Below are 11,326 nucleotides of genomic sequence, written 5' to 3' on the forward strand. Positions count from 1 at the left end.
AGAAAGTGCTAAAATTTTGAAAAAGATGTTTTCTAGATCAAGATTACATCACAACGGCCCAAATGTAACAAAATGGAAATTTCTACTGTAAAGTCTTATCGAAAATTTATTTCTTAACAGGACTTTTTTTTTTTTTTAATGAAACACCTCTCCAACATAGGACTCCAAGGGAGGAGAGAGTCCACTATACATGAATACGCTTTATTCCTGTTTTTGTTGAATACTTCAATTCCTAAGATAACTGAAGTTCTGAGTATTTTCAGTATTTTTCCAGAATAAAGAATGTTATTAAGCTGAAAACAGTCTGTATATAAAACATGCAAAACACACAAAAGCACCAAATGACCTTGAACAACATGGTTCGACTTGCGCAGGTCCACTTACGTGTAGATATTTTTAAAAAAATATGTACAGTACTATAAACGTATTTTCCCTTCCTTATGATTCTTGGCAGACTTTTGTTTTCTCTAGCTTACTTTACCATAAGAATACAGTATATATAACACATAAAACACACAAAATATACTGTTGACTGTTTACCAATAAGACTTCACAGTCAACAGTTGGCTATTAGCTCGTCTTGGGGGCGTCACAGTTAGACACAGCCCTGGCCAGTGCGGCTCAGTTGGCTGCTTGCTGTCCTGTGCACTGGAAGGTTGCCAGTTTGATTCCCGGGCAGGGCACATGCCCAGATTTTGAACTCGGTCCAGGTGGGGGCACGCAGGAGGCAGCCGATCCATGTTCCGCTCCCACATTGATGTTTCTCTCTCTCCCTCTTCACCTCCCTTCCTCTCTCTCTCTAAAAATCAATATAAAAATATATTTTTTAAATATTATGCACAAGTTTTCAGCTGCACAGGAATTGGCACCCCTAACACCTGCATTGTTCAAGGGTCAGCTGTGTAAGTTACGGAAAATTATGGGTAAAATGATTATAAGCATCGTCTTTTCCCTTCTCGTGCTCTTTTGAGAAATCATTCCACATTCCTTTCCGTGGTACAGCATCTTGCACGTGTGAGTCCACGTTCAAAGGTATATCCACTCTCAAGTTCCCAATCAGAGATGACCTGTAACTCAACAGCTTCTCCAAATCAGGCATTTGACAAAAAACAACAACAGAGACACAATGCAGTCCTGGAGTCCAGAGAGGACCATTCCCGGCTGCCTGACACCTGAGCGGAATGAGAACCAGGGACACTAGTCCACACCACGTTCTCTACAAGAGGAAAAGCATGATTAAAATAGTAACACAGCCCGGCCGGGCGTGGCTCAGCGGTTGAGTGTCAACCTAGGATCTAGGTGATCGGGGTTCGATTCCCGGTGAGGGCACATGCCCAGGTTGCGGGCTCGATCAATGACTCTCTCATCATTGATGTTTCTATCTCTCTCTCTCTCCTTTCCTCTCTCTGAAATCAATAAAGATGTATTTTTTTAAAAAAATTTAAAAAAATAAAATAGTAACACATCTTTTCTATTTCATTATGAAATGTGAACTGCACTTTACCATTGACTTAAATATTGCCCCCAAAAAACTGCTTAGATGAACGTACTCAAATCCAAGCTATAGCTTAAGGAAAATTAAAATATTTAAAAATATCCTTTTTAAAAGGAAATTTTAAAATCTTCTCAAAATAGCCATGCTAGAACCTTTCTGTACTGGCATATTAACTCCAGGTAAAAATGTAAAAATCTATGCCATAATCATACTATCTTCTTAAGCAGCGCCAGGAAAAGCGTTTGGCCGCTCACCTCTTAGCATTCATTTAAAAACGTCCAGCCCATGGGAGCAAGGAGCCACTCTTGTAGGAGCCCTGCTGGCCCTCTGCCTTCAGGAATCTGTTAACCGCAGCACAGCCAAACAATATGCCCACCACAGACCCCTTCCTGGTTTATTGTCACTATCATTCAAATAATCCTAAGTTTCCCCACTTGTAAAGTTTAATGTGTGTCACTCAACAAAATACACGAAGCTGTCTGCGAAACAAAGGCAGAGGCAAACTTCGCTGTAAACTAGAATGTTGGAATAGCTGCCTGCTTTTTACACAGGAATCAAAAATTCTCATTCAAAAGCGGGGCGAAGGAAAGGGGGGAGACTAACTGCACTTTTATATGTAAACGCAGACCTTTATGACTGATACATTCTTACTGCAAAATTGAAAATACCGTATGTATAAAAAGTGATAAAACTATAGAAGAATCCATAAGCAATGAAAGGAAGCTATGACATAGTAAATCAAAAGCCACACTGACTAATCTAGAACATTAACCCTGTGAATCACCTGTTATGTTTTTTATATAAATGGCCCATTTTGTCAGTTGCAGTTCCTATCTAAGATCGTATTTGTGGTAAAATACAGTAAGACAGAAGGGGAAGAAAAGGGGAAGAAAAACAACCCGCTACAGGATGTTGACAAGTGTTAACTACCAAGGCTTTAGAATGTATTGGTTAGCACACCACATACCACTAAAATAATGCACCAGGTTCCTCCAACACTAGGTTACTTTGGCTTTCGATTTTAACCTACTCAAGTAACAGGAGTCTAGTGTTACAAAACACTCTTAATTTTCATAGCCTAAGCTCTCTTAGAAGAAGACCTGTGTACTTCCCAGCCTCCATTATCACACAAAACAATTCTTCAATCCAACTCAATTGTTCTACAGTTCCATTTGCACAGATAACAGATTTGCTGTCTCTATCCCTTTACTGCAACTCCATGGACTGTGGCCCGGAGATATCAACAATAAGGCAAAAAGTAACTAAAATCCTAATGTTATGCCTGGGGTACACATTATCTCTAAAACTATCAATAGCTAGCCACAGATCCCAAGGGAGATACTTACAGACCTACCAAAAACCTTCTACTTGCCAATCACCACTAAGCTCATACTGGGTTAATATCTTTCATTTATTCTAGCGACTGCTTTTTTAGAGAAGTACTTCTAACAGACTCATGAAAATGTTTTAACTGGTACTTGCGAATGGAATTAGCAAGAATGCAAATGCTATCCCTGTCTTCACTACCAAGCCAAAATAAATTCAGTAAGGTTAGGACTCTGTCTAGCTTGTTTTGCCTGCAACCCCAGTGCCTGGCACAGAGCAGATACTTAAATTCTCATAAAATGAATGATATCTTACAACAAGAGGCATGAAACAGCCCCAAAATTTCAGTGGTAACAGAACTGTGTTAAATCATGCACTGCTTAAAAGAAAGAAGTTATGCTAAGACTTGGGAACCTTCTAAACAATGCTACCTGTTCTAACAGGGTTTAATTTACGCCAGAAAATACGACTGACAGTTAAAATCAATTCTAAGGGAGGCCTACAATGATCAGATTTTGTAACAAATCAAACAACAGTTGCATTTTTATAAGATAAATGACTTTCTATCCCAAAACCATGATCAATGAAAATTACAGAATTTTTTTCTGGGGGGGGGGGATCTTTGAGCCTAAATTATTCAACAGGTAAGTTCCAATTTCAGAATACAAACTGCCACCAATTTATTCAAAAACTTTTGCATAATTACATACCTGAGGTAGCATTTTATGAATCTTATGCTACTTTTTTTGGCTATGCTAAGCAGCTGGCTTGGAGAAGTTATGACTGATGAATATCATTACCTTCCATTTCTTATGACTTTCATTTACCAGGGAGGGAAAAATCAGTGAGGAAAGATTTAACTTTGCCAATAGTTCCTCTCTCCCCAGTTTTCCAGTTGCAGTGTTCTCTACTACTTAAACCAACAGCTTTCCTGTCCTGTCTTTTGACTGTGTAACAGCTTCTCGCATCTGATCTTTATTACTGACTTGTGTGTTTACGATAGCCAAGTCTTATTTCCCCAAAGGTTTGGAAGGTATTCCCCTTCCAAAGTGCTTCCCTGCCACGCCATTCATACGGCGTTTAATCATTCCTGTGTCCCTTGTCACCTCGTTAAATCTAGGTTCTGCTGGAACAGAGCTGGCTCTGTCTGAGGGATGCTGCAGGACAGCCTCGGAGTGTCCCTGCCATGAAGGAAGGAAGGAAGGAAGGAACGACCTGGGAGGCAATGGCAGGACTACATGCGCTCTGCCGGCTAAGCAGGCAGTGCTCAGGAGACACCAGTTTCTATCCAGCTTTATGAAAACTCGGGTGCTCTTTGCACCTCTGAATTGGAAATTGGCAAATAAAACACTTAGGAGGGAACAACACTATGGGATACACACAATCAGAGAAGGTGCTCGAGCACACGTCCAAAAGTTGATTCAAAGGGCGCACGACGGCAGAAGATTCCATTACCATCCGTCCCTATGAATGATCTCAAAAACCTCTGCTAAATGACTTCACTGTCTGGAGACGCGGCGTTTCTCCATGTTTTGAGGATTTATAAATGAACACACTGAAATAATGAATGACTCCTCTCCAGGGCCTTACAATTATCTTTAAAAAGACTGGGTGGTGGTGGGGTGGGGGTGGGGGGTGGGGGGTGTTAAGGAAAACTCGTTAATACAAACACGTGAAAAGCGATTTTCCAGCGAGCTGTGAACGGCTGGAAAATGCTCACTGCAGCCTCCGTCTCGCTGCTCAGAGTCAGCCCCGGGAATCGGAACACGGGCAACAGCCCCACGCGCCTCGCGCCGGGAAACGCGCCGGGGAAGGAGAGTCCCTCGGCGGGGGCACACGTGCCCCCCGAGGGCAGGAAGTCCGCGGCCGGCCCGCGGGTCCAGCATCCCGAGCGGGGCACCGGCCTCCCGAAAGTCCGCCCCACTCCCCTCGGACTCCAACCCTGAGCCCAGAGCCGGCCTCCCCGTGAAGGCGGCCGTGCGGGGCGGGGGGCGGGAGGCGCAGCCGGGGCGCCGCGGACACCTTCCTCTTCCCGCTTGGCCTGCGGCCGGAGGACAGTCCTCCGGTTTCGCCAAAAGAGGCGGCGGGCCAGGCACCGCCAGCAGCGCCGGGAGCCTCGGCGCGCAGGCGGGCGGCTCGTCCACGCGGCCGGAGAGCTCGGCGAACAAAGCACAGCGCGGACCCGGCGGAGAGACGGGGGGGAAGGGGAGATTCACCCCCGCTCTGCACCGCTGCCCGGGGCTGGAGACAGGTGGAGCCGAGCTCCTCCTCGGACGGAGGCGAAGGGCGGGCTCTCGCGGGGCTGATCTGAACTCCAGCGCCCGGGGGGCCGGAACTGAGACCCCGGCCCGGGAGAGCGCACGGGAAGCGGGACGAGCGCTACCGAGAGGAAGGAGAGAGGGCCGGGGTCCCGGGACGGAGCGGGGCCCCGCGGGGGTGCCGGGGTCTCGCCCCGGCTGCGCCGAGGGCACCGGCGGCGAGGATGCGCGTGGCGCGCTGCCGGCCGCCCCCCGGGCCCCCTCGGCTCGCCGCCGCCGCCCCCTCGCACCCGCGCCCGGGGCGGCCACACAAAGGGGATGGCGAGGGGCGCCGGGCCCGGGCGAGGTGGCCAGACCGCGCCGGCCGCCGCGCCCCCGCCTTTGTCTCCTCGCTGCGCGCCCCCCCCACCGCCGAGGAGCCCCGCCGCCCGCGGCGCCCTCACCCTGCTCGTTACCCGGGTGAGTAGCGGTCTCATCTGCTCGCCGGCCCCATCTGCCTCCATGGCTGGCCGGCCAGCCCGCGGCGGCCGCTACGGTGCTGCCCGCGCGCTCCGCCCGCCGCCGAGACCCGAGGGCTCGAGGGGAAACGAGCGTGTGTCCGGGCGCGAGGCGCGCGCGCGCCGGGGAGCTGGGGGCGCGGGAGGCGAGGCGCGCGGGTGCACGCGGGGCCGCGGGGCTGCCTCTCGGAGGACGGCGAGGCCGCGGCGTGGAACTTGGAGTGAGAACTGAGCGGGCGGCCGGACGAGGCGGCGGAGGCGGAGGGGGCGAAGGGGAGGAGAGCGCCGCGTAGGGCCCGGGGCGGGGCCGGCCCGTGACGCGCGGCGCCCGGGCCCCGCCCGCCCCCCGCGCCACGCCCCCTGCCAGTTTGGCACCGCCAGCCTCCTCCGCGCGCCGCGGGCCCGGCCGCGAGGCCACCCGGAGGTGGGGCCGGAGGGAGGCGGGATGGGCACTGGCCCCAGCCAATCGGCGGCTCGCGAGTTGCGCACGAGTCCCCCCGCCCCCCACACACGCATCCCCAGCCACCTCCCCTGGAGGCCCCGCCCCTCTTTGTAAAATTCTAAATGACCGAAACTAAATGTCTAACTCGTTTTTCCGGTCGGAGGTTCCCCTGGAGTTTGGAAGCGGGGTGGGGGGTCACCACCGCCCCTAGCTCCCAACCAGCTTCTTCAAAGGCAGGAGGGCAGAAGGGTGCCACCCTGGTCCAGGGCGCTCACGGGGACCCGAGGGAACTAACGGGTCTTCAGGACTCCAGCAAGTCCCCCGCCCCCAGTTCAGTGGGCGTGACCCCCACCTCCCCGTGGCTGGGCCCCGCGGCGGCTCGCACCGCCCGCCCCTCGACTGCACCCGGCGCCCGCGGGGGGACGGCACCTGCCACAGGGTCAGCGATCAGTCAAGTGAGTTTCGACCCGTAAATCGCGCCCGCGAGAAGCGTTATTGTCAGCAGAGTTCTCTCGCCCGTTTAAAAAGATAAAGGGTCCGCGGCGAGGGGCGGGACGGGCGCGGGGGGCTGTGCCGCCGACCGGGAGCTCGTCTTGCTGACCGGCAGCGGGGTCTTCGTAAAGCGCTTGGCTGCATAGGTGAGGATGCTGGGCGCCCCCCCCCCCTGCTGTGAGCCCTGGGCCCCCGCAGTTCTCAGGTCCCCGAAGAGTCGCTTCAAGGCTGGCGCACACTAGAGCAGCTGTGCTCTCCTATCATCGCCACCGCTTCAAGAGGCCTCCGATCAGAGACCCTGACACTTTGCAGACGTGCTTCATCTCCAAGCCTCCCAGCGCCGCGAAACACGCCCCGCGCTTTATCGTCTCCACTTCGCAGGTGGGGAAGCCGAGGCCCGAGGCCCGAGGCCCGCGGCCGGGGCGGGCGCGAGGTCCCAGCCAGCGGACCTGCCCTCCGATGGCACCATCCTAACGCTGCGCGGAAGGGAGTCCAACCACAGGAAAGAAACGGGAACAAAGATGAAACAAGGGTGAAAAGAATACAGAGTAAGAGGGGAACTGGGGGAAAAAAATTTGTTAAGCCTCCTAAATGTGCTTAAGGTGCCAATCCCCTGTGCCAAGGTCTCTTACAGTGCAGCTCCCCTACCATAAAACTGTAATTCGTATACACAGAACACCCTCTATTCTGTTTCTCTGCTTTGTATTTCTTTTTCATTTTTTATTTATTTATTACTTATTTATTTATTTATTTATTTATTTATTTATTTATTTAAAATACAATTCTATTGTTTTCAGAGAGAGGAAGGGAGAGGGAGAGAAGCATCTGTGATGAGAGAGTCATGGATCGGCTGCCTCCTGCACGCCCCCTAGTGGGGATCCAGCTGCACCCCAGGCATGTGCCCAGACCTGGAATCCAACCTTGACCTCCTGGTTCATGGGTCCACACTCAACCACTGAGCCACACCGGCCAGGCTGCTTTATATTTCTTTACAGCATTTATCCGCTTGTAACATTCTATGTATTTTATGCTTTATTATACACACACACACACACACACACATACACATTCATGGAAGCTCCATGCAAGCAGCAAATTTTGTTTGCCATTATATTTCTAGTAATCCTAGAGGAGTGCTTGGCCCTAGCAAGCTCTCAGTACATGTTTGGGGTGAGGGGGAAGGGAGGAGGCCTACATCTTTTGGGACCTAAGAGCATTCCGGGCGACAGCTGAGACTATAAGCAAAGTTGTAACAGGAAGAAAGTAGGAGCCAAAACCTTTGGTGCCAGATTTGAAAGAGCTAAGTAGTAAATTTTTAAGAAGACTTAAAAATATATGCTTGTGAGACCATGCTAGAAAATAGGTATCTCTTATCCATTTTGAGAAAAGAAAAAAATAAATAAGCCCTTGATTTACTTAGTCCACGATTATGTTTTTGACTTCTGTGTTGTCATGCACTTTTTTCCACTCCCTCTCGTCATCCCAACAGCTATAAAAATAATGTAGTGAAGGCCTGAATTGTAGAATTTATTACTCTCAATTGCCCACTTAATTCAAGTGTAGCCAGAGTTCATCCTGAAGTAATGGTTTCGAATAAAGAAGATCATGTGTTAAAATTGCTTTCATGCAAATGGAGATGCTATAAAAATGCACCAAGGTGCTGAAAGGCAGATTGTTCTCTTAAGTATTTTAAATATCCACCCAAAATGTAGCACAAGGAAACATTTGCTAAACAAAAGAGAATATGAACCTACGTTTATCACTGACAATGAACTTGTACCACCTAACATTAATGACGTTTAGCCGTATCCCAAATTCAGGATACTTCCTGGGTTTCTGGAACAGCAGGTAATACTAGCAGGGACTTGGATACAACCTCTTGGCAAGATCTTTATCCTGAGAAACGAATAATCTTCCCCCAGCAGTTCTCTTGAGCCAGGGCATATTTTGTAAAGACAAACAGCAGCTTGTCATTCTGAAAAGCCATCTTTAATCTTTAGCAGAGGATCCTTTGGCAATTATGTATCTCTCCATTGCCTCTTCTTGGTCATAGTTGAAATGTAAATGTTCCCGATCATCTGACCCTATAAGGAAAACTAAAATGCTTGGAATGGTGTTTACAAGAACACCAGGGCAGCCTTCATGGGAAAGACAAAAGGAAAATAATTGAAAAAGGTGTTGTTCTTTATGCCTGTAGGCCAGGCCTACAGAAAACTTTGGGGGAGAAAAAAAAAAGACCAAGTACCTGATCTTATGAAGTTTTGTGTATATCAATATATAGATCCACAAGTGTGTATCTACATGGTGATATATACACAAATGCCCACCATGGAATGTGTGCAGCTCTGATACAGGCCAGGGAATCTCAATGGAAGAGAATGGGAGGGCTCTTGCTAGAGGTGGAAGGGGAAGGGGGCTGCCACCTGTGAGAAAAGATGTACATGAAGGTGTTTGGAAAAGCTACAGAGATATATGGTAGATTTAAACTGAGTCGTGAATGATAATATTATTTCATCAAATGGGTGCGGGCGGGGAAGAAGGACATCACTGGCATTAGAGAGCATTAAGGAAGGGAAGTGGTGTGACTCGACTATTTTATAGACACAACCATGGTAAAGACAATGGACAGGAGAAATGCCAAGAGCAAGGAGGTGTGTTCAAACTGCCCTGCTCCAGGTGGTGACTCCTGAGTACTTGAAATACAGCTATTTTAACTGAGATGTCCTCCAAGTTTAAAAGTTGTGGCACACACAAGAGAATGTAATCTTTTTATTCTTATATTGGTTACGTGTTGAAATGATAAATTTTTGGATACATTGGGTTCAATAAACATTATTAAAAATAATTTGACATTTCTTTTTTAGCTCTTTTTTAATGTGGCTACTAGAAAATTTAAAACTACATATGTGGTTCACATGATTTTTCTCTTGGATGACCCTGGGCTACAAAGCATGGACTAAGGCAATGACAAAGGAAATAGAAAATATAAGTCAGATAGTTTGGAAAGTAAAATTGATAGAACATAGTGATTCCTTAGATATAGAAGCTGTAGGAGGAACAATCAAAGATGACCCCATGTCCATGGACAGGTTGAATCTGATGTCCTCAGGGACATTCAGCTGGAGATGGATAAATGTATGTGGAACTGAACTCTGAGCTGGAGTATACTTAGTCCAAGAAACTTACTTGTCTCCATTGAAGCAACAAAATCCCTAGGCAAGTATCCTCCCAGACACTGAAAGGCTATTGCTACTCAAGGAATCATCCAGAGAAAGAGAGAAAAAAAAAAAAGATGACATAGATCACTAGGTTCAAGCACAATATGACACAAAGTCTACATGCACGTAGTCTGTTCATCTACATTGTAACCCTGCCATCACCACTGTTCCTCTGGCTACCTCTCCCCTGATAGGAACACTTCCCCTTCAAGACTTAAAAAGCATGTTAAGGGAGAAAATATTTGCAAGTGACCCGTCTGATAAAGGACTGTTATCTAAAATATATGAAGAACTCTTAAAACTCAGCAATAAAAAGAAACAGTTTTAAAAATGGATCAAAGACCTTAATGGACACCTCACCAAAGAAGATATACAGGTGTCAGTTAAGCATATGAAAAAAACGCTCCACATCATATGGCATCAGAGAAATGCAAATTAAAACAACAATGAGATACCACTACACATCTATTAGAATGGCCAAAATCTGGAAAACTGACTACACCAAATGCTGGCAAGTATGTGAAGCAACAGGAACTGCCATTCACTGCTGGCGGGAATTCAAGATGATACAGCCTCTTTAAAATACTATTTGGCAGTTTCTTATAAAAATAAACATATTCTTACCATATAATCCAGCAGTTTTGTTCCTTGGTAATTACCCAAAGGAGCTGATAACTTATGTCCACACACAAACCTGCACACGGATGTTGACAGAAGCTTCACAATCGTCAAAATTTGGAAATAACCAAAATGTCCTTCAGTAGGTGATCAGATAAACTATGATACATCCAGACAATGGAATATTATTCAGCATTAAAAAGAAATGAGCTATCAAGCCAAGAAAAGACATGGAAAAACCTTAACTGGATATTACTACATGAAAAGAGCCTATCCGAAAAGCCTATATACTGTATGATTACAACTACATGGGAAAAGCAAAACTCTGAAGACAGTAAAAGATCAGTGGTTGCCAGGGGTTGGGTGGGAGGAAGGGACAAACAGGGGGAACACAAAGGATTTTTAGGGTAGTGAAAATACTCTGTATACCATAATGATGGATACATGGCATACATTTGTCTACACCCATAGCATATACAACACCAAGAGTGAATGGTAACCTGTGTCACTGTAGGTTCAGCAGTTAACAATGTACCACTCCGGCAGGGAATACTAATAATGGGAGAGGCTATGCATGTGTGTGGGCACTTTCCCCTCAATTCTGCTGTGAACCTAAACTGCTTTAAAAAATAAAGTCTTTTTCTTTTAATGTGAAATAATTTTAATCATTTTAGAACCTTTCAGACAAAAAAAAAAAAAAAGCCTAAGGAGTAAATCTTTAGTTGGTGCTACAGGGAAAAAATAAAAACATTTTAACCTGCTTTCACTAATAAAAACCGGTGGGTAGAGTATGTGTTCAGGTATATTCACTGAAACATTTGTAATAGAAAAAAACTGGCAATAGTCACACATAAGTGAAATAGATTTTTTTATTATTCCAATAATAGAAAACATCACCTTAACTTGAAATACCAATTTAGGCAAAGTACTTTCTTTGGTTTAAGTTTCACAGGTGGTTGTACCAGTCCTTCCCCATTACT

General features: G+C 47.0%; 1 protein-coding gene across 4 annotated transcripts in view; it reads right to left on the reverse strand.

Annotated features, from left to right (window-relative positions):
* The window catches only part of SLC4A7 (solute carrier family 4 member 7), an 82,263-nt gene extending 76,457 nt beyond the window's left edge, over positions 1-5,806 (reverse strand). For 2 of the 4 annotated variants that reach the window (XM_081159554.1, XM_081159552.1), the window contains exon 1: positions 5,535-5,806. In XM_081159554.1, the coding sequence (XP_081015680.1) occupies positions 5,535-5,582 (48 nt within the window). In that variant the 5' untranslated portion in view covers positions 5,583-5,806. The remainder of the gene's footprint in view (positions 1-5,534) is intronic. The other 2 variants (XM_081159553.1, XM_081159555.1) reach the window with 2 other exon arrangements.
* Positions 5,807-11,326: the final 5,520 nt, after the last annotated feature.

The sequence above is a fragment of the Miniopterus schreibersii genome, assembly GCF_964146895.1.
Source record: "Miniopterus schreibersii genome assembly, chromosome: 15".
Taxonomy (NCBI): domain Eukaryota; kingdom Metazoa; phylum Chordata; class Mammalia; order Chiroptera; family Miniopteridae; genus Miniopterus; species Miniopterus schreibersii.